We start from the raw sequence: 27,927 nt of genomic DNA on the forward strand, positions 1-27,927 counted from the left end.
GTATCCAAAAATAAAAAATCTTTCCCTTAATTTTTCTTTTTTCTTTCTATACTTTATTATCTTAACATTTATTTCCATTCAAAGATTAAAAATGAGAAATGGCTGTACGGTTTTATCCGGTAGGACACTCTCAGACGACGTCAGCACGCCAAGCACAAGGGACAAAACCAATGTCAGCGTTTGACCAATCAGCTGTGTCTAAAACTGACCAGGTCTTATCTGATTGGTTAGAACGCCAGTCCGTTGGTAATAAGTGCTTTGTCACAGCTGCGCTTTGCATTTTAATTTCACAAGCGCTCTGGTGGAAGCGGTTGAACTAGTTGGACTTAGTTTGTCAGTTTGTTTCCCCAGTTTTTCCAGAACATTTTAGCTGCCCACGGTGTGGAAGTGATATGCAAGCTTTAAGGTGAGAGTACTGTTGTGTTTGTGATCGTTTAACTTTTTATCAGGACGCGTGTTTTAGTGTTGCTTATGTTAACTTGTGTGTCAACTTTTAGCCAAACAAACAACTTAATTTCGTAAGCTAAGAGCTGTTAGCCCTTATGTTAAAACATGTAGGCGTGAGTGCTAACTGTCATGGTTTTGTTTAGAGTAAGTTTAATAATGTTCACGCCCATTCAGCTGATGGCGACACCGTCTGAGATTTCTCAACCTCCCCAGAAACCTTTTCCGGGCTCCCTGGTCCTCTGACGTGAAGCTCGATGGTCAAACTGCGGTGATTACAGGCGCCAACACCGGCATCGGCAAAGAGACAGCCATCGACCTGGCCAAGAGAGGTAAGTATCTCAGTGAATGTTGCTGTCCAACGCCACAGTCTAATTATTAAACCTCCTAATATATTATTAGAATTGAATTTGGCAAGGCAACTCATTCAGACTGTAGTCGGTTGTTAGATCTTTGCAGTTTGTTTACATGGATATTGTCTCATTCTAAACGTTATCCTGGCATATACAGTAATTCACTTGAAGCATTGCGTTTCCCATCCTTCCCCAGCTAAAACGTGCAAGAGAACCAGAGGAAAAAAGAAAACACAGGGAGTCCAATTAAGTTAAAAGCATCCAGACCTCTTAAAACACTTTAGGACTGACCTTTTTATCTTAAATAATCTGGGCAACGCGAAGGAGCGAAGTCTTGTTGATGTGGGGCAGAATATCTGCAGAAAAAGGGAATGAAAAGCAGCACTGTTGGAACTTAAAATGTGGTTTCGCACATAGACACCATTTCTAACTATTTTTGTTGAATACAATCGACAGCCTTGATCTGAGTCGGCGATGACATGAGCGAACGTAACATCGTAAATGTCAAAGTTGTTTCAGAAGAAATAAAGCCTTGTTTGTTGACTTTTGTGGCCAGTTGAATAACCAAAGCTCGATTCATCGGTGAGCTTTTTATCAGCTGCTCGCTGTGTGATTCAAATTAGAGCTGTAGTCCTTTAACAATCTACAGATAACCACAGGGCTAAGATTATGTCACAATCATCTTTTCACTTCTGACATTTCACAAGTTTTAGCATCTGTCGTGTGCTTTTACATAAGTAGACGAAGCTAATCCTTGATCGTTGTCTCATGAGGAGACTTTTGTTTGGTGGGGAAACTGTCTTCAAGAGGCTGTAATGAATATCATCTTGCACCAAATCCTTTGCTCCTTAAGCAATAGAGAACATTTACTTTTTAAAGTTTGACAACATTCGTTGTCGTTGGTTTTCCTTTAGCGTTTATAGGATGCACTTGCAAGTGTTGATGAGGTTTAACCTGGAATCCAAAGGCCTCACATTTGCTCAAGCAACTCTGAGCAGATTCACCTTTTAACATGTGGTTATAAACTTAAATCATGGACCTGCTTTCTTATTTTTTTTAAACAATCTTTCAAAATAACGTTTTTGTTTTGTTTACAGAACTACATTCAGTCTAGGTGCATCTAAAAAATAAATGACCATGAAAAAGTTCTGTTAAAAAAGGTTTTTCGTCACTTAATTCAGAAAATGAAACTCGTATTATTATTATAAAATCATTGCACATAGAGTAAAATATTTCTAGCCTTTATTTCTTGTCATTTTGATGATTACGGTTTGAGGATAATGAAAACCCAAAATTCAGAAAATTAGAATATTAAATAGGATCTATAAGAAGGATATTTCAAACAGAAATGTCAGCCTTCTGAAAAGTATGCCCATTTCTATGCGCTCAATATTTGGTTGGGGCTCCTTTTGCATGAATTACTGCATCAATGTGGTGTGGCATGGAGGAGATCAGCCTGTGGTTCTGCTGAGGTCTAATGGAAGTCCAGACTGCTTTGATAGCAGTCTTCAAGTCATCTGCATTGTTGGACTTGATGTCTCTCATCTTCCTCTTGACAATACTCTATATATTCTCTATGGGGTTCAGGTCAGGCCAGTCTGCTGGCTAATCAGTCCCAGTGACACCATTGTCATTGGACCAGCTTTAGGTACCTTTTTGGCAGTGTGAGTCGGTACCAAGTCCTGCTGGAAAATGAAATCAGCATCTCCATAAAGCTTGTCAGCAGAAAGAAACAAAGTGCTCTAAAATTTCCTGGTAGACTGCTGTGTTGACTTTGGACCTTAGAAAACCCAGTGGACCAACACCAGCAGATGACATGGTGACCCACACCATCACTGACTGTGGAAACAAACAAAAAAAATCAATTCAATCAAATCATACAGATTCCAGGTCAAGTTATTTAACAATCCAGTCAAAAAAAAAGTTTTTCTGCCCAAGGAAAGCCAGCAGATCGAATCCAGTCAGTGACTTTCAGCAGTCGCTCCTCCTGGATGAGCATCTAGAGACAGTGGACAGTCACTGGATCATACTGAGCATGCATGTAGTGACAGTAGAGAGGAAAAGCTCCCTTTTAACAGGAAGAAACCTCCAGCAGAACCAGAACCAGGCTCGTTGTGAGCGGCCATCTGCCACGACTGACTGGGGGTTTGAGAGAACAGAGCAGAGGGACAAAAAGAACACAGATCCAGGAGAACTTTCTATGGGAAGGCAAAGTAAAACATTAATGGGTATAGTTCCTTTAGTGGCTTCATCTAGGAGAGAAAGACAACTAAGCAGATGAACTCTGGGTCAGTTTTCAAGTCTAGAGTATGAAAAAGAGCAAATACAGTTAGTTGGAGTAAAAGCTCAGTAAGTACCTACTTCTAGGAGAGAGACGGGGTTAAACGCTGAAAGACCGGGCCAAGTGTATCATCTATAGAAGGAGAACCTTCTACAGGAGGATGTAGATCCCCAGGAAGGTTTACATTTAAAGGAAAAGACATCCCAGGTGTAGCTGGCATGGTAAACAAAACTTGAAGTTAAAAACTTCACTGTTGACCACTGGGCTACAGTCCAGTTCTTTCTCTCCTTAGCCCAGAACCACACCTCTGACGTTGTCTCTGATTCAGTAGCAGCTTGACTCGAGTAAAATGATATTTGTTTCCCATATGTAGGATTTATTTGTGTGTAGTTGGTGATGATGTGCAGCCTCAGTCCACTCCTGGTGAAGCTGTTCTTCCTGTTGCTGGTGCACCTTTTTCTACCACATGTTTTCCTTACACTCAACTTTTTATGAATATGCTTAGGTGCAGCACTCTGTGAACAACCAACGTCTTTAGCAATGACCTTTTGTGGCTTACCCTCCTTATGGAGGGTGTCAATGACACTGTCAGGTCAGCAGTCTTCCCCATGACTGTGTTGCCTACTGACCCAGACTGGGAGAGCATTTAGAGGCTCCAGAACACTTTGCAGGTGTTTTGAATTAATTAGCTGATTAGGGTGTGACACCATGAGTTTCTAATACTGAACTTTTTCTTTTTTTTTTACAATATTCACATTTTCTGAGACACTGAATTGTGGGATTTCATTCTCTGTAAGCCATAATTGGCATTACAAGAAATAAAGGCTTGAAATCCTTCACTCTGTCTGAGTCTGTTCAAAATTAAAACATATTTTGAGATGTACCTCCTATATAAACTCTGAAGATTGTATCATTTCAAGGTGGAATGGTGATGAAAAACTTTGACTTTAAAAACCAAAAAATGGATGCAGAGGTTTGGATTTATAGTGGATTTTCTTTAGCCCTTTCACACCTACAGGCTCAAATTGATATCTACACACCTTAGCAAGTAGCACCTTAACCGTACCCTTTGTAGCAATCAAAAAGCTTCTGATTGAACTCTTTTTGGATGTTTGTCCACTTTTCTTGATGAACTTTATATGAAGCATTAACTCAAACTGGTTGATTTACTTGCTCTACTCAGCTTTTAATATTTCACAAATTTACAGTATAGCTGAGGTCATGGCTCTACTCCAGAACCACTTTCAGTGTTAATCGGAGCACCTAATCTGTGCAAATTTATTTGCAGCTTTTAATTTGAGTTAAGTTAAAGAATTGGCATTAATTACACTCCTCACTATTTGCCATCCACCAGCACCACCAACATCCATGTTTGTAACGCATCCAAGTGTTTTTTTTTCTTCTTGTTTTTAAGGACTTATTGTAGAATAAATGTAGTTATAAACACTTTTCTGTCCAATGTTGGGCTCAGTGGATATCTCTCCAAATTTCGTTTTTATCTGTTAAAGTTGTTAAAAATGTATGATCTGTGACTACCTAAAGTAACGCTTTTTAGACAACCCAACTTCCTGTCATCCTTTGATCGTTTGGAGTCTGAAACAGAGTAAAATAGCCAGATGTAACCTGGTTGGTTTCATTCAGCAATCTCAGCCTGAGAAGAAACTGTCACACTTTTGGTCACAAGAGGGCGTTCTTTATTTATTTCTTGGCAAATTCCTTTGAACAGTTATAACTGAAAGTTTTACATCGTCACAAATGTGTTTTGAGGCTTTAGTTTTAGGAGTTTTTTCAAATTTTTGTGCAGAGTGATCTGATGTTTTAATTCCTTGCAAAGTGTTTTTTTTTTTTTTTTTTTTCTTAGTTTAAAACTTATTAAGCTGCTGTTGAGAATATTGCTACATAAAGAATGGTTTGCCAAATCAAGAACTTCAAGGGAGAGGTTCAGTTGACGTTGAGCAGCTTGAAGATGTCCAGCGGGCAACAGAACCATCTCTTGCTGAGGAATGTGCTACAGAATCACGTTGCCGCCTGTGCAGAGCTTTTTCAACACTGGCAGCAGTTATTTTCTAATCTATCTTTCTAGTTGTTCAGGACAGAAAAACTATTTAAGCAAAATGAGGTTTTCCATTATTCCTGAATCATCTTGGTACAATCCATTGAATCTTTACCCTGACCAACACCTCTGACCACGATGATGAGGGTTTGCTATCAATATTAAACAATTGTTTTCTCTATTTAGGAGCTAGAGTGATCTTGGCATGCCGGGATATGGAGAAAGCTCAGGCGGCTGTGACGGAAATCGTCGAAAGCTCCGGCAACGACGGCGTCGTCTGCATGAAACTTGATTTGTCAGACAGCAAATCTATCAGAGAGTTTGCGGAAGAAATCAATAAAAGTAAACTGACTTGTTTATTTGGAAAAATAAAACATTAATTTACCTAAATCCTATTGGAGTTAAGGAGTTAATGTTTTTGGGTTGTTTTTGTTTTTTGCAGATGAGGCGAAACTCAACTTCCTCATCAACAATGCAGGTGTGATGGTTTGTCCGTACGGGAAAACTGCCGATGGCTTCGAGATGCAGATTGGAGTCAATCACTTTGGTAAATACAACCAGTCACAGATGGACTATCTTAGGCCCTGTTCAGACCTGGTTTTAATACGTGTCCTGCCTGATCCAAGTGTGAGTAAACCGACATGCCGAGAATTCACACCTGGCATTCAAATCTGTCCTGTCTGATTGAATCACAGTTGCCCACATGTACAGGTCCTTCTCAAAATATTAGCATATTGTGATAAAGTTCATTATTTTCCATAATGTAATGATGAAAATTTAACATTCATATATTTTAGATTCATTGAACATTAACTGAAATATTTCAGGTCTTTTATTGTCTTAATACGGATGATTTTGGCATACAGCTCATGAAAACCCAAAATTCCTATCTCACAAAATTAGCATATTTCATCCAACCAATAAAAGAAAAGTGTTTTTAATACAAAAAACGTCAACCTTCAAATAATCATGTACAGTTATGCACTCAATACTTGGTCGGGAATCCTTTGGCAGAAATGACTGCTTCAATGCGGCGTGGCATGGAGGCAATCAGCCTGTGGCACTGCTGAGGTCTTATGGAGGCCCAGGATGCTTCGATAGCGGCCTTTAGCTCATCCAGAGTGTTGGGTCTTGAGTCTCTCAACGTTCTCTTCACAATATCCCACAGATTCTCTATGGGGTTCAGGTCAGGAGAGTTGGCAGGCCAATTGAGCACAGTGATACCATGGTCAGTAAACCATTTACCAGTGGTTTTGGCACTGTGAGCAGGTGCCAGGTCGTGCTGAAAAATGAAATCTTCATCTCCATAAAGCTTTTCAGCAGATGGAAGCATGAAGTGCTCCAAAATCTCCTGATAGCTAGCTGCATTGACCCTGCCCTTGATAAACCACAGTGGACCAACACCAGCAGCTGACACGGCACCCCAGACCATCACTGACTGTGGGTACTTGACACTGGACTTCTGGCATTTTGGCATTTCCTTCTCCCCAGTCTTCCTCCAGACTCTGGCACCTTGATTTCCGAATGACATGCAGAATTTGCTTTCATCCGAAAAAAGTACTTTGGACCACTGAGCAACAGTCCAGTGCTGCTTCTCTGTAGCCCAGGTCAGGCGCTTCTGCCGCTGTTTCTGGTTCAAAAGTGGCTTGACCTGGGGAATGCGGCACCTGTAGCCCATTTCCTGCACACGCCTGTGCACGGTGGCTCTGGATGTTTCTACTCCAGACTCAGTCCACTGCTTCCGCAGGTCCCCCAAGGTCTGGAATCGGCCCTTCTCCACAATCTTCCTCAGGGTCCGGTCACCTCTTCTCGTTGTGCAGCGTTTTCTGCCACATTTTTCCTTCCCACAGACTTCCCACTGAGGTGCCTTGATACAGCACTCTGGGAACAGCCTATTCATTCAGAAATGTCTTTCTGTGTCTTACCCTCTTGCTTGAGGGTGTCAATAGTGGCCTTCTGGACAGCAGTCAGGTCGGCAGTCTTACCCATGATTGGGGTTTTGAGTGATGAACCAGGCTGGGAGTTTTAAAGGCCTCAGGAATCTTTTGCAGGTGTTTAGAGTTAACTCGTTGATTCAGATGATTAGGTTCATAGGTCGTTTAGAGACCCTTTTAATGATATGCTAATTTTATGAGATAGGAATTTTGGGTTTTCATGAGCTGTATGCCAAAATCATCCGTATTAAGACAATAAAAGACCTGAAATATTTCAGTTAGTGTGCAATGAATCTAAAATATATGAATGTTAATTTTTCATCATGACATTATGGAAAATAATGAACTTTATCACAATATGCTAATATTTTGAGAAGGACCTGTATATAAACCTATAGCCACGTCGCATGTAAATTGGAGATATGGCCCTTACAAGCTTCCATACAGGGGCATAAACCATCACGGTTGAGTTTTTTTGTTTTCCTCTGCACTCTCCAGCGTTATGAACCTGACTGTCGGAGGAGGGGAAGTCCGCTAGAGTGGGTTCATTCAGCACCAAAGCTGTAAAAAAAAAAAAAATAACACTTCAGAGTAATTCACTTATCCTTACAGCTGCTAATTTCAACTGATAAATAAACCCCCTGTGGCCCTTGGTTACATGTAATATCCAGCTGAGGGCACTCCGCACTTTATCATTATTCGCTATATTGTTACACGATCTAGCGGCAATCCACCCTATTGATTTATTTATTTTTTGCTCTGTGGCGCTTTATAAATGTGTTGACACAAAACTACTGAAGTCCATATGTAACATAAACCTTGACATGGAAAAATGTGATTCAGATAGTCTTTGAAACGTTAATCACTAAACATTAGGGTGAAAAAGTTTTCTTCAGTTTAAATGGATTAAGAATCAATCTGGTGAGCAGATTATGTTCTCTTGGTAAAAAAAATCAGCTTTTATACAAACTTTCATCTGAGTCGAGATTTGGCTGTCAGAGCTGGTACATATCCTCCATATTTTTGGTAATTTGGTCGTTTTTTATAATTAACAGTGAAAAAAAACATAGATATGAGGCCTAAATTTTGCACATTTGGAGTTTATGTGATTGAGCTGATTAATGAAAAGGATATTATCCCTTAGTCAGTTTAGTCCTTCCTGTTGCATTTAAGTCAAAGCTCATAAAATGTATAAATCTTAAGGCACACAGATGAACTTTTCTTCCTAGAATATTTTTTGATGAAATTTACTTCTGCAACAGTTGTAGGATTTGTTAAAGAAGCATTAATGGGATTGGCCTACTTTGTGAATTCAGACCATTTGTTTACTGAGCTGCACCACTTCTAATAACACTCATTTATAGTAAAAACCTGTAGTTAAACAAGCCTGAAACAGACCCTTGCTCTCTGAAAACTATTCATGTTCAATTAATTCGTTTTTTGTTTTTAATGAAGGTCGTAGCTAAAAAAAAAAAAAAAAAAAACCTTCAACATGGTTGTCTTATAGTAGTTTTAATATTGTTTTTGTAAACCCATAGAATTGAAGTTAAAATGGTAGTCTTTCTTTCCCCTTTAGGTCATTTTCTACTGACATACTTGTTGATTGACCTGATTAAAAGATCGGCCCCGGCCAGAATCATTAACGTGTCCTCCATGGCTCACTCCTGGGGCTCCATCACTCTGGAGGACATCAACAGCGAGAAGAGCTACAACAAGAACAAGGCTTACGCACAGAGCAAGCTCGCTAATGTGCTCTTCACCCGCTCACTGGCCAAAAGATTAGAAGGTAAGGTTCACCACCTCATCTCTGCTGTTTTAGTTTCTCCCGGCGGTGGAATAGTTTCACTAATAAATTCATTTTCTTTAGCAAGTTGAACATCAGCCCCTCTGACATAATTCTGACTGAATATTTGACCGCTATGCTTGGCAGAATTCATAGTTTTATTTAAATTGAATGCAGATTTTAAGCGCTGTCCACAAATCTTCAACAGGGCTGAGGTTGGTTACAAATCCAGTTTGGATTTGTGTTTGGGATCATTGTTTTAAACTCTGTGTAAATATTAGCTTTGCGAACGGCCCAACGATGGTTTTACGTTGACCTGAGCTCCCCCGTCGAGATGCGCTTCCGCTCCGTTCCACTGCGATTTGAGTCAACGCAGGAAAATGTTAATCAGCTGACTGCTCAGTCTGCTACTAAATAGTGAAGGAATGAAACAAACCAGTGCACCCTCTCCATTATTCCTCGTTTAGTTAATTGCATCATAGGCTAATAATACAGGTTATGATGGACCCAGACTGAAGCTGACAATTACAGCCGAAAGAAGTTAAAAACCTGTAGCGACTTACCCCGCTGCTGTAGTTGACCAGATCCTTGACACTGTAAAAAAAAAAATGTTTTAAATACACCACATTCATGATTGCGTTGAAACTATTTATTTTAGTATAGAATGACGCTTTATTTGTTCCTCAGTGTTAAAATATATTCGTATTAACGTCGCAGTCAAATCAGTCACACAGTGGCCCTCTAAAGATGAGCAATTATAAGAAAAGAATAGAAATACACGGCTGAATCAAGGGTATGTACTTCCATAAAAGATATTAAGACTTATACTAAATGTGTACCGTTTTGCCAACCAAAGTGATGCTTAAATTATATATTTTTCTAAATATGGGCTGAATTGTCCTCTACTCTCTGGTTTTGCCCTAATTAAGGAAGTTAAAATACTAGAAAGAATCCTGTGCCTTCAGAAAACTGTGTTGTGGTATCAAGCTGGTATTGAGTATTTTTCTTAGTATCTGTATCGCGTAATATCCCGAGTGAGGATGTTGCCATGTGCATCTGATGAGATACGCCTGTGTAATTTGGGGTGTCCTAATTTATTCCTGACAAGAAAAAGCTTCCCCCCCCCCCCCCCCAAGACATTTTACAGACATTTTCAAAAAGGTATTTTCTTAGATCTTCAAACATCTTTACAAATGTGTGAAATGTTGAATGCATATAAGCTTCTGCAGTGTGACTGGTATAAGGATGCTGAATATGTGGTCTTCTAGGTACCGGTGTGACCACGTACTCCCTCCACCCTGGGGTCGTTCAGACAGATCTGTGGCGCCACCTGAGCGCCCCTGAGAGGTTCTTCATAAGCATAGCCAGACCTTTCACCAAAAACTCAATCCAGGGAGCTCAGACCACCATTTACTGTGCCGTGGAGCCGTCTCTAGAGAAGGAGAGCGGCGGATATTACAGGTACAGTTTGTTCCATCAGGTCAAAGTTAATGAGATAGTTGGTAGAAAATGACCATGTTCTGGGCTTGGTCTCTGTGGCTTTTATCTCCCTAAGCATCACTTTCTGAAATATCAAGTTAAGGTAGCTTATCTTAACCTTTGGTTGTTTCCAGTGACTGCGCTCCTGCCAGCTGCTCCGCTGCTGGAAAAGACGACGAGCTGGCACAGAAGCTGTGGGAGCTGAGCTGCAAGATGCTCTCCTTGTCATGGGATTAAGGCCTTATGCCTGTTTACTAACTGATGCATCATTCCTTTAAAAACACGCACTAACAGCCATTTAAATTTAAAACTGCTTCCTGTTACACACAGCATTTTCCCTGCTGTGCTTTGTACATGTGTTTTTATATTTTAATATGAGGTTTTACTATTTTTGATTATGATAAATTTTTTTACAGCTATAAAGTATTTCGAAAGTCTTTTTACTGGATTTGATTGGTCTTATTCCATGTTGCACTGTAAACCTGCATGCTTATTTAAACCAGGGAACAAAGGAAGCAACCAGGTCTGTAAACCTTGTCGTAGGAGCACCTGCTGATCCACTTAACTGTGGATTAGTTTGGTTGTGGTGGGTTAATCCAGGCCCATTATCAGGATCATTTCACTGCCTGTCATTCTGAATAATTTTCTTAATTAAAGAATTGAAATTTCAAATGTAAAAACTGTGTTTGAGTCCCAATGAAAAAGATACAAGATTGTTTTTAGTTTTACTTTTTATACTGCATTAGCTTTCCAGCAGGTATACCTAGATAGACTTAACATATTCAGATTGGAACAAGGAAGGCTTTCATTGGTAATAATCAAAAGCAAATAATATCAATGCCAGGAAGACATATTACAAATATATTTAATGTTTTTTTTTTTTTTTTTTTACAATACTGAAAATTAAAGAAATGAAGCTAAATGGTTGAAAGTTAAAAATACCTTTTAAAGCAGACTGCAAGATGCTCAAAGGAGTCTCCAAAAAGATTAGATTACATCAGAATGCAGACAAAGACCAACACTGCATTATTTGAAGACCAGAACAGAGGACCTGTTACAAACCTATTACAGTAATACAGGAGAAGACCCTCAGGCGACCTGAAGTATGGAGGTGGAAGTGTCATGGAAGCAGAAAACTTCCAGAACCATCTGTATTTCTCAACAGCTGACTTGACGTAGACAAACAAAGAACATCCTTTTATAAACGGATCGAAGACACGGTAATTCTTGGAGCTGAGGCCGTGATACCGTGGCATCTTATCGGGGACTCTTTGTCCCTGGAGCCCACAAACGGCCTTCTGTAGATCCATTGCTGTGGGCCCTGATTATACATTGGGCCATAGATTAACTGACAGGGAGAGGGGGTGGTTACTAAGTAATGTAGGTGAGTAAGCATGTTTTGCTGTCAGTTCCAGAGAACAGAAGAAAATAGGTCATTAACTTATCTACTTTTTATTGTATAAATCAACTCAAGACAACTTGCACTTCTACATCTTATGTGCTCTGGTCATGGAGGTATATTTATTTTTCTACATATTCTAAGTTATTTTTGGTTGCATAACATTTTTGCACACAGTGTAGTTGCATAATTTGTTTTAAAATCAGATTGCATTCAAAAAGCCGCCTTTAAAGCTGGAATTCTGCTTTCGCTCCAGCAAACTGCTTCTCCTGTAAAAACAGTCATTCAGACAAAACATGGGATTTACTAATAATTGATTTATAATATTTCACTTAAAGTCTGAGGTTTATATTAATAAAACTAAGGTTTGTTGTAAAACCTTAGTATTTCTATATGTTAGAACAGCCCATACAGCCTCTCTATTGTATAACATGTTGATTAAACTTGGTTTAATCACTTGCAAGCTGCCATAAATGTGTGCACTGGGGTCCTTCATCTCCATGGTCACATATACAATCAATCATTAATATTTTATAACCAAAAGAAGCTGCCTATAAGAATGAGCTGTGGGTCTGGCTGAGCAGTGATAACATCTCTGAGGGATGGATGCTGGGATGCATCGAGGCGTTACTAAACTGCTCTGAACGCACAGTTTAAAGGTGAGTTTAAACACAAAAAAGCACCTTAAGCAGATTTTTCTTTTGTTTTAATTCAGTCAAGATGCCTTGGAGTGAGAAAAACTCGATTTAGGGTTTCATTTTTATTTTTGGAGTTTGTTTAGGATGGAAGAAGCAGAAGATGGAGTTGCTGTTGTGGGGATTGGCTGCAACTTTCCAGGAGGTAATAAAAATTTCAGAGCTCTTTTTGTCTGTTTTGCTATTTTAGTTTGATATATTTCCTATAATAATTTTATTTAGGATTTTTCAGAAACGGAAGATATACATTAACAGATGTGATCAAAGAAAGTTTTTCTGTATCAAAAGTTTATGAAATATATTTTTTCGTGATTAAAATGAAATCGCATCTTATTAAAACTTCCGTGTGTATTGGTAGCATTCATTCTTGGTATTTATTTTAATAATAAAAGTGATGATTTCCACTGGAGCCAACCCAGGTTGTTTGAGTCCCTAGGCAGAATTTAAATAAGGGCTCAGCTCCAGTTCATCCCCTAGCATCACTAGACTTTCTGTCTCTATTGGCAACGTTGATCTTTATTATAATGTTATTGCTATTCTTTTTGTCCTCTATTATTTTTTGTTTTTGCTTGTTCCACAGCACGGGCTATGTTTGATGTTGCAATGGGAAAAGGGATATTACTCTGTAATTTACAAACAAAAAGGAAAATGAAGCAAGATTTTCAGCATTTCTTTTAAGAAATAAAAGTCCTTTAAGGTTTGTCTCTTGCAGCTTTTCACATCTAGAGACTGAAATGCTTGCCCATTATTCTTTGCAAAAATAATGAGAATTTTGATTCTTATGACTTGAGGTAATATTAACGTTTTGGAACGGTTCCACGAGAGGCCCAACCTGAATCTGTTAGAGAATCTGTGGAGAAATTAGGGTGATGGCAAGGAGGCTTTCCAACATCAAAGACCTGGACCTCATCTCAGAAGAAGGATCGTTAAGAATACCGGTGGAAAGGCTCCAATGAGCTTTTCAGTAAATATGAGAAGTGTTTAATTGTTGTAAACACAATAAAAGCTTTTCATGAATCATTGAGAAGTACATAAGTAATTTACCACATGCCCATTTTGTTAGAATACAGGGTACTTTTTCTGTTTATTTTTTTCATATTTAAGGTAAACAACACCAGTGTACTGCAAAGCTTGTCTTATATGTGTAACATAAAACAACCAGAAAGGATAAACTGTATTTCTTTATTCTGGATTTTAAATAGTTTTACAAAATGAGCCTCATGTTGCATTAAAGAGGACTTCAACTCTGCAATGAAGAACCTAAATGCACTTTAACACCAGCATCCAGTCTGTGCATCAGGACTTCTAGTAGCTCTACTCCTACAATGACCCACAAATCAACTTAAAGCAATTCCACTTAATGTGACCTTTTGACTCTTGAAATTTTAGATATTCTCTTTCAGATTTTCCCAATCATGTAGAAATTTAATCGGCACCTCCACCTACTTTTACATTTGACTTCCTAAACATGTGCCCGGTGGTTCTTTTCCAACGTTCAACTAAAATATTAAACTAATAATTTCTTTGCATACATTGTTTTTTTACCCACAGGTGAAGGGCTTGACAATTTCTGGAAGGTTCTGGTGGAGGGTCGGAACTGTTCTGTTCCAATCCCCAGACAGAGGTTCGACATTGCAAGCTGGTATGACCCAGATGACACCAAACTGGGTAAATCACGCACAGCCAAGGCCGCTCTCATTGATGGGTATGAACCGTTGATCCAGCCTTGTATTTCACCAAATGAATTGTGTAACTGTAAAACAATATAGCACTTAGAAGTGGTTTCTTTTTATGAATGCCATTATTCATCTCAGTCCACACATTTGTGATATTGATACTAATGTTGTTCCTTGTTGCAGCTTTAGTTTCTGCTCTGTCAAATTTCTACACCTACACATTATCCAAGTCAATGCTGATGAAGCTGTGCAACAACAGAGGGAAAATGCAGCTCAAAATTGTATAATTTTTGGGCCGATGGGCATCAATAAAGAAAAATAAAATACAAATTTCCTGTAGATGGTTGTTGCTGCATTGCAAACACAGAGCAGAGGTTCTGAGTTAAAAACAATAAAACAATCAAATGTAAAGGAATTTTTAATACCAAGCAACAGGAAAAAAACAATACATATTTCAGCGCTAAAACAAATTGGAGTCAGTGGCACAAAAATACATCAAAGAGATACATATTGCTCTAAAACTAATTTGAAAGAAAAATCCTGAAACATTTACATTTTCACCAAACTACATAATCTGATCAAATCTTGTGCCAGTAGCACCAATTACTATCCAATAATATGCAAAAATGTAACTCAGATTTCCTGTAGCTAGCTGTGCTGCAGTGCCTAAAATGGCTTCTGCAAAAAGGAGTGTAGGTTCAACGATGGATGCATTTTTTGTTGTTGTTTTGTCTGTTGGCACCACAGTAAACTAAGAGCCAATAAGACATTCTGCTTTATGTTTTTTAAAGGACATTTCTGTGAAGTTAAGCTTCAATCCCACCACAAGGAAAACCTCAGTACTTCTTTTTCTGTTAATCCCAGCGTAGCTATGCAACAATAAAGCCAAAATATGCAAACAAAAAATCAATAATCAAAATATTTTCAACAAATATCACAAATAATCCTTTTACTCGTACTTGTCGTCTTCCGCTTTATCTGGGACCGGGTCGCGGGGGCAGCAGATTCAGCAGAGACGCCCAGACATCCCTCTCGCCAGACACCTCCTCCAGCTCCTCCGGGTGGAGCACAAGGCGTTCCCAGGCCAGCCGAGAGACATAGTCCCTCCAGCATGTCCTGGGCCGTCCCCTGGGCCTCCTCCCGGTGGGACGTGCCTGGAACACCTCCCGAGGAAGGCTTCCAGGAGGCATCTGGTATAGATGCCCAAGCCACCTCAACTAGCTCCTCTCAATGTGGAGGAGCAGCGGCTCTACTCCGAGCCCCTCCCGGATGGCCGAGCTCCTCACCCTATCTCTAAGGGAGTGCCCGGCCACCCTACGGAAGAAGCTCATTTCAGCCGCTTGTATCCGGGATCTCGTTCTTTCGGTCATGACCCAAAGTTCATGGCCATAGGTGAGGGTAGGAACGTAGACCGACCGGTAAATCGAGAGCTTCGCTTTTCGGCTCAGCTCTCTCTTCACCACAACGCACAGCACAGTGCCCCCATTATCTCCTGCTCCATTATTCCCCCACTCGTGAACAAGACCCCAAAATACTTAAACTTGAGGCAGGAACTCCCCTCCAACCTGAAGAGGACAAGCCACCCTTTTCCGGTCGAGAACCATAGCCTCGGACTTGGAGGAGCTGATCCTCATCCCAGCCGCTTCACACTCGGCTGCGAACCGCCCCAGTGCATGCTGTAGGTCTTGGCTAGAGGGGGCCAGCAGGACCATGTCATCTGCAAAAAGAAGAGACGAAATCCTCTGGTCCCCGAACCAGACCCCCTCCGGCCCTTGGCTGCACCTAGAAATCCTGTCCATAAAAGTTATGAACAGGACCGGTGACAAAGGGCAGCCCTGCCGGAGTCCAACATGCACCGGGAACAGGTCCGACTTAGTGTCGGCAATGCGAACCAAACTCCTGCTCCGCTTGTAAGGAGACCGGATGGCCCCTAGTAAAGGGCCCCCGATTCCATACTCCTAGAGCCCCCCCCACAGGGCATCACAAAGGACACAGTCGAATGCTTTGTCCAGGTCCACAAAACACATGTGGACCGGTTGGGCAAACTCCCATGAACCCTCGAGCACCCTGTAGAGGGTAGATAGCTGGTCCAGTGTTGCACGGCCGGGACGAAAACCACACTGCTCCTCCTGAAGCCAAGGTTCAACTATCGGCCGGACTCTCCTCTCCAATACCTAGGCGTAGGCCTTACCAGGGAGGCTGAGGAGTGTGATCCCCCTGTAGTTGGAACACACCCTCCGGTGACCCTTCTTATGAAGGGGGACCACCACCCCAGTCTGCCAGTCCAGAGGCACTGTCCCCGACCGCCACGCAATGTTGAAGAGGCGTGTCAACCATGACAGCCCCACAACATCCAGAGACTTGAGGTACTCAGAGCGGATCTCATCCACCCCCGAAGCCCTGCCACCACTGAGCTTTTTAACCACCTCGGTGACTTCAGCCTGGGTGATGAAAGAGTCCAACCCCGAGTCCCCAGCCTTTGTTTTTCCACCAGGGAATGCGTGATGGCAGGATTGAGGAGATCCTCGAAGTATTCCTTCCACCGCCCAATAATGTCCCCAGTCGAGGTCAGCAGCTCCCCACCCCCACAGTAAATAGTGTTGGCGAAGCACTGCTTCCCCCTCCTGAGGCGCCGGACGGTTTGCCAGAATCGCTTCGAGGCCAACCGATAGTCCTTCTCCATGGTCTCACCGAGCTCCTCCCAGGCCTGAGTTTTTGCCTCTGCCACTGCCCGGGCCGCGGCACGCTTGGCCTCACGGTACCCATCAGCCGCCTCAGGAGTCCCACAAGCCAACCACAGCCGATAGGACTCCTTCTTCAGCTTGACAGTGTCCCTTACTGCCGGTGTCCACCACCGGGTTCGGGGATTGCAGCTGCAACAGGCACCGCAGACCTTACGGCCGCAGCTATGGGCAGCAGCATTGACAATAGGTGCGGAGAACATGGTCCACTCAGACTCTATGTCTCCAACATCCCCCGGGATCTGGTCGAAGCTCTCCCGGAGGTGGGAGTTGAATACATCCCTGGCCAAGGGCTCCGCCTGACGTTCCCAGCAGACCCTCACTATGCGCTTGGGCCTGCCAAGTCTGTCCGGCTTTCTCTTCCTCCAGCGGATCCAACTCACCACCAGGTGGTGATCAGTGGACAGCTCAGCCCCTATCTTCACCCGAGTGCCCAAAACAAGCGGCCGAAGGTCTGATGATACGACAACTAAGTCGATCATTGACCTCCTGCCTAGGGTGTCCTGGTGCCAAGTGCACTGATGGATAACCTTATGTTTGAACATGGTGTTCATTATGGACAATCCGTGACTAGCACAGAAGTCCAATAACAAAATACCACTCGGATTCAGATCGGGGAGGCCATTCCTCCTGATCACGCCTCTCCAGGTGTCACTATCGTTTCACATGTGGGCATTGAAGTACCCCAGCAGAATAATGGAGTCCCCGGGAGGGGTACTATCCAGCAACCCCGACAGGGACGCCAAGAAAGCCGGGTACTCCGCACTACCACTCGGCCCGTAGGCTGAAATGATAGTCAGAGACCTCTCCCCAACCCAAAGGCGCAGGGATGCGACCCTCTCATCCACTGGGGTAAACCCCAACACGAGACGGCTGAGCTGGGGAGCAACAAGCAAACCCACCCCAGCCCGCCGCCTCTCCCTGTGGGCCACTCCAGAGTAGAAGAGAGTCCAGCCCCTCTCGAGGAGATAGGTTTCAGAGCCCATGCTGTGCGTGGAGGCGAGCCCGACTATTTCTAGTTGATATCTCTCGACCTCCCGCACAAGCTCAGGCTCCTTCCCCCCCCAGCGAGGTGACATTCCACGTCCCTAGAGCCAGCCTAAGTATCCATGGATCGGGCCGCCGAGGTCTCCACCTTCATCCACCGGCCAGTCCTCTTTGCACCGGTCCCTCACGGTTCCCCCTGCATGTGGTGGGCTCCATTGTACCGGGCGACGTCACGTGCCTCGATTTAGTAGTCGTCATGAGGGGTTCTTGAACCGCTCTTTGTCTGACCCGTCACCTAGAGCCTGTTTGCCTTGGGAGACCCTACCAGGGGCATTTAAGCCCCAGACAACATAGCCTGTAGGATCATTTGAGCACTCAAACCCCTCCGCCTTGTTAAGGTGGCGGTTCAAGGAGGGGATAAATAATCCCACACCTTTATATCAGTGGACTGAGTGGAGTTTTAAAATGCTGCTTTTCTAGTGTTTTGTTTCACCTAGCTGTGCTGCAGATCTAACACTAGCTTATTTGTAAAAATTAACAAGTAAAAGCTTTTTTTAGCTCCTCTTTAAAAATGCATTTTGCTGCTGGTTTATTTGTTTAAATTTAAAGTGTGAGTTCCGTTCCTTTGCAGGCACATCTGTTGGCCCCTTTATTTGGTGCTCCATCCTGTGTTTTTGAACACATGAAAATGGTCATTATATAAAAATTACTATAGAACATTATGGATATTTTCTTAGAAAAGTAATTATTAACTTTATCGCTATTCATAACAAATATAGAAACATTTTATGAAATTTTAACCACCTAAATTTCATTTTTAGCCATTGAAGTTTCCGTTTTTACAATAATATATATATATATATTTTTTCCTATCATATATGGAAATTGGTAGGAATACAGTATATGAAAAATGTCTTCATTTAATAGAAAATAATAAAAAAGGAGATTCAAATGGATTTTAAAAACTGGGAAAAAGGGTTTATATCACTAAATTAGTGCTAAATGGACATTGTTAGATTGTTATATTTCTCACAGAATACAAATTCTGGCTAAATTTAGCATAATTTGCATCAACACAACAAAAGCAATGAAGCAATTAAATAAAAAAAAGAAAAACAGGTCAAATTTTGGCTCCGATGCAACAGCAAAAATAATAATTACACATTTGGAAATCTTGACTTGTACTTTTGTAATTTTTACAGTTTTTTTTTTTTTTTTTTACTTTATACAATTATACAACAAAAATACAATTCTAAGTATTAGATTTTTATATCTTTTTACAGGTTCAATGAATTTGACCACAAGTTTTTTGGCGTCAGTGATAGTGAAGTGGAACAAATGGATCCTCAACAAAAACAGATCCTTCAGTGTGTCTACAGAGCTTTGGAAAATGCTGGAATTCCCATGGAGAAGGCCAGCGGGACCAGGACAGGAGTGTTTGTTGGTAATACAGGAAACATGTTTGTTTTTTTATGAAAACAGTTAAAACTAGACCAGATGCTGAGTCCATTTATTTTTCCCTACTTCTTCAATGATAGGCATAATGAACAGAGACTATGAGACAAATGCTGCACACGTGCACCCGACTGTGATCAACCACTGGACCGGAACCGGGCTCGCCATGAGCATTGCAGCAAACAGAGTCTCCTACATCTTCAACTTCACTGGACCGTCACTCTCCATAGACTGCGCCTGCTCATCCTCACTTGTAGCTCTTCATCTCGCCTGTCAGTCCATTAAACAAGGTCTGTACAGCATTTCTACACAAGCTCTGTGGCATCAGTGGTTTGCATGCTAAAGAAACAAGCAACTTTATTATTTAAATGGCATTAAAATGTTACTGAGAGACATTTTAATAGCTTTTTATCATATCTAGGTGAATGCGAAATGGCTGTTTGTGGAGGTGTTAACTGCATCATTGAGCCAAGAGTATTTGTCGCGCTCAGCAAGGCCAAGATGATTTCACCTGAAGGGACGAGCAAGCCTTTCTCCAGCACAGCAGATGGTTACGGGAGAGGGGAGGGCTGTGGGGTGGTTCTCCTGAAACCACTGAGAAAGGTTTGAGTTTGCAGAGTGATTAAAACAGCTCAATTCCTTCTCCAACATTTCATTATTTTATAAATGTCCAACAATTTTAACAGTAATATATTCATCTAGGATTCATGAACTCCTTTCATTGACTTTTTAAGACTTGCTAGTTTCATTATTGAGCCCAATGTTCCTAACCTTTGTTAATTAATTAATTATAGGGAAACAAATCTACAACCTTTCTAAATAGATATGAACTCTGGTAGATTTCTGCTGGTTGATAGTCTGTGACAGGGCTGACCCGAGGTTGTATAGGGCCTTAAGCAGAGCCTGATTTGGGACCCATTTTCCAGAACCTCACCAATAGATTGCAACTATGTTGACACAACAGTCAAGCAATAAAGATTATTCTTTGCACTTTAACAAAGTTAATTTGCCAATTCCTTTTAATCTAAATTTTTATTTGAAACAGTTTCAGTTGTTTTAATTTATCTATGCTGAAAGTGTCTCATTTATTTAATAGTGTTCTTATTCTCAAGAAATAAATATTTTATGGTCTGGGTTCAAATTCAAGCATTTTTGGGTGGCCCCTGAATAGTGGTCTCTTTCACTTGTGCCTTCGGCTGGCTCTGGTTTATGAAAAGGTAAAATTGTTTGTTTTTCCACTAAAGATCTCAGATTATTACCTGAAAATGTCAATTTCCTTTGTTAAAGTTTATTTCTTGTTGCATCATTGTCAAGGAAGAGTCCCACGGGCCTTTAGAACTAAATGCAAAAAGGAGAAATAAACACAAAGTAAAGTCATTACATATAATTTCTCAAAAAGGGATAATTCTGCAGCTCAGCTTGATGTAAAGTTATTTTAACCATTGTCTTTTTTTCTAAATGAATATTAAATAACTAAAACTATATTTTATGCAATTCATGGAAGCTCAGAGTTTTGGTATAATTGGAAAGAGTAAACATCAACAAAATTAAACAAAGGTTGCCCAAACTCACTTTTTAATCTTCATATAGCTGATTTCAGACAGAAATCACAAAAATTTAGCTTTTCAGGAAATGTAAAAAAAAGCACATGCAAGATATATTCCAGAGATAATGATTTCTGGAAAGTTGCCTTGAATCGTGACACTAGTTAGAAAAGTGGTTCTCCAAGCTGTAATTCAACGACAAACAACCTGAGCACCTTTACACTGACAAAAACTATTTTCCTGACCTCACAGATATTTGACCCTATAACACATTTTCAAGTACCGATTTTCTTTCCCTCATTTTATGTTTCATTGTGGTCCCGTTTTCAATTTGCAGGCTCTGCAAGACCATGACCACATCTGGGGGATCATTAGCAAAACCGCAGTCAACCAAGATGGACACTCAGTCACTCCGATTACAAAACCCTCCATGACACAACAAGAGGAACTGCTGCACAGAATCTACTCAGACTCTGAAATCACAAGGGTCCAGTACATCGAGGCCCATGGGACTGGGACCCCAGTGGGAGACCCAACTGAGGCAGTAGGCATTTCGAACGTCATCGCCAAAGCCAGACCTCCTGGGTCAGGGACACTGCAGATCGGGTCGGTGAAGAGCAACATCGGACACACGGAGTCAGCAGCCGGGGTGGCTGGATTAATTAAAGTTCTGCTGATGATGAAGCATGAAACCTTCGTCCCCTCTGTCTTTTACTCTGATGAAACTTCCAGTATCGATGCCAAAACCCTGAACATTAAAATTTCTAAGAACGTAGAGAAATGGGAATCTACCACTGCACGAGTTGCAGGGGTGAACAACTTCGGTTTTGGGGGAACAAATGCACACGCCATAGTCAAACAGCACACACAGACATGGTTAAAGAAACAGAGCAGTGAGGGGCAGGTGAAATATTTTGTTCTTTCAGCAAATTCCCAGAAATCTCTGACTATGATGATAGAGGACACCATAAAACAACTGGAGGCTGATATCAATGTAGATCTTGATTCTGTTTTGTACACATCAGCCTGCAGAAGAAGTCACCAAAAGCATAAATACAGAAAAGCCATTGTGGTTTCATCTGTAGATGATCTTAAGGAGAAGCTAATGGCCAGTGTTGGCAAAAATGTCAGCTCTGCCCTCTCAGATCCAAGATTAGTGTTTGTCTTCTGTGGAAATGGTGTCACTTACCATGGCATGTGCAAAGAGCTGTTGAAAAACCAACCTGTATTTAGAGAAAAGATCAGCGAAATCACTCAGATCTTCCAAAAGATGAGTTCCCTAAACATCCTGAGCACACTTGAGAGCAAGTTTGAAAGCAGTGACTTCAACAACCCTGACGTTGCCCAGCCTCTCCTCTTTGCCATCCAAGTTGGGATTACCGCCCTTCTCAGGCACTGGGGTGTCAAACCTGATGCTGTGCTTGGACACTCTGTTGGTGAAGTCGCTGCTGCACACTGCTCTGGCCTCTTGTCTCTTGAAGATGCTGTGAAAGTCATTTTCTTTCGCAGCACCCTTCAAAGGAAAGTTGCTGCTGGTAAAATGCTTGCGGTCAGCAACATGGCTGTATCAGAGGTGGCTTCTCTCCTCCCAAAATACTCTGGAAGACTTAGCCTTGCAGCCTTCAACAGCCCACAGTCCTGCACTCTTTCAGGAGAAGCAGATGCAATTGAGAGACTGCTAAAGGAGCTTACCAACTCAACAATCAGTCAAAATCTCTTCCTCCGTGTGCTCAATGTCCCTGCTGCTTACCATAGCCACATGATGGATCCAGTTCTGCAGGAAATCAAGGACACAATTGGCAACTTGCAAAAGAATGAGCCTGAAAATGAGTTGTTCTCAACAGTTACAGGAAGGGAAGCTGAGATCAGAGATTTCTGCACAGGTGAATACTGGGCGAGGAACATCCGTGAGCCCGTCGCTTTTGAGCAAGCTTTGCGCTCAGCAGCTAAGGGAAAGAAAAACATAGTTTTTGTAGAGATAGGGCCAAGACGAGCACTGCAGAGAAACATTATGGAAACTCTAGGAAACAACATAGCAGTTATTGCCTCAGTAGAACCCAAGGAAGATCACAAATCAGTCATCTCAGTTGTTTCCAAATTGTTCGAAATGGGCATTCAGGTAGATTGGACCGTTTTCTACAAAGGCTATGAGACAACACCACTGTTTTTCCCAAAGTACCAGTTTGACTGCTCTGATAGAGACGTGATAATTGGAGCTGCACAGAACAACAAAGCAAGCTCTCATCCTGTACTCTGTCAGACAGGAAGTGAAAGCAACATTTTCAGCTGTAACTTAACATCTGACTCAACCTTCTACTTGAAGGAGCACCAGCACAGTAACATACCCATCATCCCTGGTGCCTTCTACGTGGAGCTGGGCTTGGCGTCGTTCATGGCCACCACTAAGCCAAAAGTCCCCCTGAGCTCGCTTCAGCTCTATGTCAAGTTTCACAGTCCATTTGTGTTGACAAAGAACTCTGCTGAAATGAAGGTGCAATTAGAGCAAAAAGAAATAGAAACTAGCTTCAAGGTGTTTTCCTCATCTGCGGTGTATGCTTCAGGCACAGTGGTTTCAAAGACAGAGAGACTGATTGAGGAGCAAAACATTTCATTAAGCTCTATCTCCAAACGATGCACATCTATTGTGAGTTTTCAGGAGTTTTATGGATATCTCTCTCAAGGTGGCTTCCAGTATGGAGATGTTTTCCAGAATAAAGCAAATGTCCACTATGGAGAGGATCTGAAGGAGGCTTTTGCATCTGTTTCAGTTCCAGAAGAGCTTCGACCTCATTTGCATGACTACTATTTTCATCCTGTAGTGTTGGATTATTTCATGCAACTTCTCCCTGTCACAATTGAAAATATATTTGTAGGCAGGCTGGGGTTTCCAGTCAAAATAGGAACCCTTGGTGTGTTTGAACCCTTGCAGAATGAGATGATTATCTACCTGAGAGCAACTGATGTGGGTGAAGATCACTTTGAGGTTTGCGGCTGCTTTGCAGACAAAGAAGGCAGAGTGTTGGCTGAGCTGAAGCACGTGATAATCCAGTACCTCGGCAGTCAGCGTAATGTGGTTGAACAGTACTTCTACCATAATGATTTCAGTGTTGTCCCTGAAAGTTCAACTTCTTGTAACCCTGCAAAGGCTTTGGTCTTCTCTGATCATTTAGGGATCTCAAAAGCTCTACAACTACATTTAGACCCAAAATCTAGATATATTTCCTTCAGACATGCAAAGGAGATTTTAAGCAATGGATTTCCTTCTCTACTTTCAAACCTCAATATCACAGATATTAAGAAAGCCTTTGATGAGGTGATATTTTTGCGGGGCAAAGAAGATCTTACATCACAATCATCTGATGACGTCTTGCAGAATCTTGCAGGTTGCTGTGAGATTTTTCGTCAAATTGTCCTGGAGCTGAAGTGGATTCAGTTCCCCAAAGCTATCAGAGCAGTGACCTATTGCTCATCTGACATCACTGTAGATCACATAAGTCCAGGTTTTGCTCTTCCTGGTATGTTGAGATCTTTTGCAGCAGAGATTGCTGATCTTTCTTTTCAACTGATTGACATAGGTTCCATATCTGCTCAGGACATTCAAGCTCTTTCAGAGGTCCTGAGATCACACCCTTGTGAAAAGTACCCAGAGTTGGTCATAAAAGACGGGCTGATCTTAAAACCTTCAATTGTCCGAACCCCATTGGAAGACACTGACCATACAGAGGGTAGTTACACCTCCACAACTTCTAAACCTTTTACCTTACAGACATCTGATGCATATATGGTGACTCAACTGAGTGGCATTCCTCTCGACGAAGAGTCAGACCCAATCAATAACACATCAGTTGAGATTCGACCCAGCAAGATATGTGTTCATACATCTGATTACTTCCCAGTCAGTTCCTCACATCTGAACTTTGGTCAGACGCTTTACTGGAACAAGCATTCATCTCAGAAGCATAAGCTAATCGCACTTGACTTTAGCGGTACTATCACTGCAGTTGGAAAAGACGTCAGGAAACTCAAAGTCGGGGACCACGTTGCTTGTTGTTATCCCATTATGGCTGCTAGTAAGATTCAAGTGCCAGATGACGTGTGCTACAGCATCAAGAGGTTCCCATTTTTTCAAGAAACACCTTGTGTTTCCTACTTTGTGCTGGCTTGGGAGATGCTTCATCGGGTCTTGCCTAAACCCAAACGGAATTTGGGGGTCATTTGCCCAGCAACTGATTCAGCTCTTGTGAAAGTCTTGGCACTTACTGCTCACAAATTTGGTTGGAACGTAATTTTAAGCACACAGTGCAATGGATCTTTCATAGACATCAATCAACTCAATGCGTTCGTCATCCTGCCACCATTCGATGAGTCCCTCACTGTGAAAACTTGCAATTTCTCAGGTGTTCGTCATGTTGTAGTACTCTGTGAATATCAAATGCAAACTTTGCTTGTTCAGGACATGTGCCAAAACATAAAGGAAAGTGTTCATGTACAAACAATTCAGATGCAGGCTGTTTTGCAAAAAGGTTATCTGAGAGCACACAGACCTCATATTTTACACTGGCTGAAGTCGCTGAATTTCAGCAGGAGGTTTGCTCTTGAAAATTTCACTTTTCAGAGTTTGAAATCTGAAAGTGCTGGTGTAGAACCAGAGACATTACCTTCATATTTCAGCTCACAAAAACTGGCTGTGATTGCTTTGGAAAAATATGATAAGACTAGATTGTCTGAGATTCAGATGCTGCCATCAAAAACACAGTTGTTCAGAAAGAGAGCAGTGTACATTGTGGCAGGTGGTCTCTCTGGCCTGGGGTTTGAAACAGTCAAGTTTATCTCACAAAGAGGAGGGGAGTACATCGTGATTCTCTCCAGGAGCAAGCCCACAGCAGACGTGCTGAAAGAAATACTCTATATTCAGCAGCAGTGTGGAAACAGCATCAGCAGCATGGAATGTGACATTTCTGTCTCTGAACAGGTGCACAGGGTCATTACTGAAATCGGGCAAAAGTTCAGGGGTTGTCTGATCAGAGGGGTGTTTCACAGTGCGGTTGTCCTACATGACGGTCTGATTGAGACCCTTAATAGATCCCTTTATGAGAAGGTTTTTAAACCTAAAGTGAATGGGGTGTTAAATTTGCACCATGCAACAAAGCACTGCCACCTGGACTACTTTGTGTGCTTCTCCTCCATCTCAGCATTCCTTGGAAATGCATCCCAAACAAACTATGCGGCAGCCAACTCTTTTCTTGACTTGTTCTGCCAATACAGGCGCAAACTGGGGCTACCTGGACAGTCTATCAACTGGGGAGCTCTTAACCTCGGCCTGCTCCTAAACAAGGAGCACTTCCATCGATTTTTGGAGGCAAAGGGGATGATGTTGTTGGACGTTGCAGAGATTCATAAAAGCCTGGAGCAATGCCTCATCCTTAATCGGCCACAGCAAGCTGTTTGCAGGTTTCACTTTAGGAACATCAGATACAACATCCTCTCTCAAAATAAAGCCTTGACCTTACGTCTGTCTGCGTTAGTCAACGAAGTCTTCCAAAAACTTACAGAGGAAGAGTCTAAGACTGAGCAAACTGACTCTGTTCCACCTAAAGAATATGTCTTCTCTCTTCTCAGTGAGACCATCGGCATCGATCAGAATGAGCTGAGTGATGACTCCCTTCTTTCATCCTTAGGCATGGACTCCATGCAGGCCATGACCCTGCAGAACAAGATGTTTCAGGAGAGAGGGGTGAATGTGCCTCTGGTGAAACTGTTGGATCCCAATGCCACAGTATCAACAGTGGTAACCATACTGAGCGAAACAGCCGAGGGCAGAATCATAAGCGAGAAGCCTCTCACGGATGAAGATGTGGGTGACTCTGATGTTTTTACAAGATTATGAAATCTAAGACAGAATAAATCCTCCAAGCATCAAATAAAAATAAATAACATTCTTGTGTTACTACCACTTAATTAGGGCACCCTGCAATCTATATCTGGTTAGATTCCTATGCAAAAATGTACATTTTAGTAAATTGTTACAGGTGATTGTGCAAAATCCCTCTACCCAATTTTGTGCAAGATATTCCATTTGTTGTTAAAGAAAAAATGAAAGAAAAAATGTCCTTTAAACCATGTGTCTACAGAAAGTATGCTTAGATGTTTAAAATCTAAAAACACCCTTATATTTCTTAAAGGGAAATTTGTCTACTATAACATTATTTTGTTGCAGTCAGCCAGTTTTACTTTTTTTTATATATCAAGCCAAGTTCCTTTTTTCTTTTTGAAATTGACATTGTTCTTTTTCTGCCATCTCCAATAGCATTAGCTCTGGTTTACAGTTGTATATCACAGCAATACATTACAAGATTAATTATAAATACAAATATTTTAAGCCAATTTAGTAAATTTTACATTAAATTCTTTTACATTTTTATAGAGATAAAATTGTATTTAGATACGCAAAGCAAAAAGTACATATGAGAAAAAAACAAAAGCAAAAGCAATCTCTACCACCTATGATGAAATTATACAAATAACCTCTATGCTGTCGAATAGCAAATGTACGCATATCACAGTTCTGATCTCAAGATTGTTTGCCAGTTTTATAAAGTACTTGTTTAGCACAAAGATTAACAAATATAGCATTAATCAGAGCAGTTTAGTTGTGCTTGACTGTTGCTGTAAGATTATATTTTCATATGCAAATAAACATTCTGGAAAGTACAAATGTCTCAGTATGGCGTTTTTTGTTAAGGTTATTTTTTAGGTTTTTATATATTTTTTATTTTATTCAGTAGCATCATGATGTACTGTTAAAAATGATTTTTTAACCTAAAAATATTAGCGACAGTTTGTTTTTCTGAAGATAAAAATCCATTTCAGCTTAATGAAACAATATGTTTTGCAAACTTTCACAAAAGTTAATTTAGATTAATTCTGATTGATGGGTTATACTGCAAAGTACAACAAGTATTGGGGCCAGGACAAGAGATTTTTGTTTTTTGGAAACTGCGAGAATGAATTGATATTATTATGAGAATTAAGTCATAACTTTGCGAGAATTAAGTGTGAATAAATATGTGGATAAAGTTGTAACTTTACAAGAATAAGGTTTT

At 41.2% G+C, this 27,927-nt stretch overlaps 2 protein-coding genes across 3 annotated transcripts; both read left to right on the forward strand.

Moving 5' to 3' along the window:
• The first annotated feature begins 249 nt into the window (after positions 1 to 249).
• On the forward strand, positions 250 to 11,007 carry rdh12l (retinol dehydrogenase 12, like). 2 transcript variants are annotated; one of them, XM_047349125.1, is made up of 7 exons: positions 250 to 406; positions 661 to 776; positions 5,318 to 5,473; positions 5,574 to 5,678; positions 8,642 to 8,851; positions 10,117 to 10,309; positions 10,462 to 11,007. In XM_047349125.1, the coding sequence occupies exons 1-7, from the start codon at positions 393 to 395 to the stop codon at positions 10,562 to 10,564; spliced, it is 897 nt and encodes a 298-aa protein (XP_047205081.1). In that variant the 5' UTR covers positions 250 to 392; the 3' UTR covers positions 10,565 to 11,007. The 2 variants fall into 2 exon arrangements, with proteins under 2 accessions (XP_047205081.1, XP_047205082.1); XM_047349126.1 differs by having other exon boundaries at positions 254 to 406; positions 622 to 776.
• A 1,501-nt stretch (positions 11,008 to 12,508) lies between these two features.
• Positions 12,509 to 27,321, forward strand: LOC124858395 (highly reducing polyketide synthase frbB-like). The gene is made up of 6 exons (XM_047350419.1): positions 12,509 to 12,566; positions 13,973 to 14,126; positions 19,109 to 19,269; positions 19,364 to 19,570; positions 19,702 to 19,883; positions 21,162 to 27,321. Exons 1-6 carry the CDS (start codon positions 12,509 to 12,511, stop codon positions 26,709 to 26,711), a joined length of 6,312 nt encoding a protein of 2,103 aa, XP_047206375.1. The 3' UTR covers positions 26,712 to 27,321.
• Positions 27,322 to 27,927: the final 606 nt, after the last annotated feature.

Source organism: Girardinichthys multiradiatus, chromosome 21, assembly GCF_021462225.1.
Source record: "Girardinichthys multiradiatus isolate DD_20200921_A chromosome 21, DD_fGirMul_XY1, whole genome shotgun sequence".
In the NCBI taxonomy this organism is placed as follows: Eukaryota; Metazoa; Chordata; class Actinopteri; order Cyprinodontiformes; family Goodeidae; genus Girardinichthys; species Girardinichthys multiradiatus.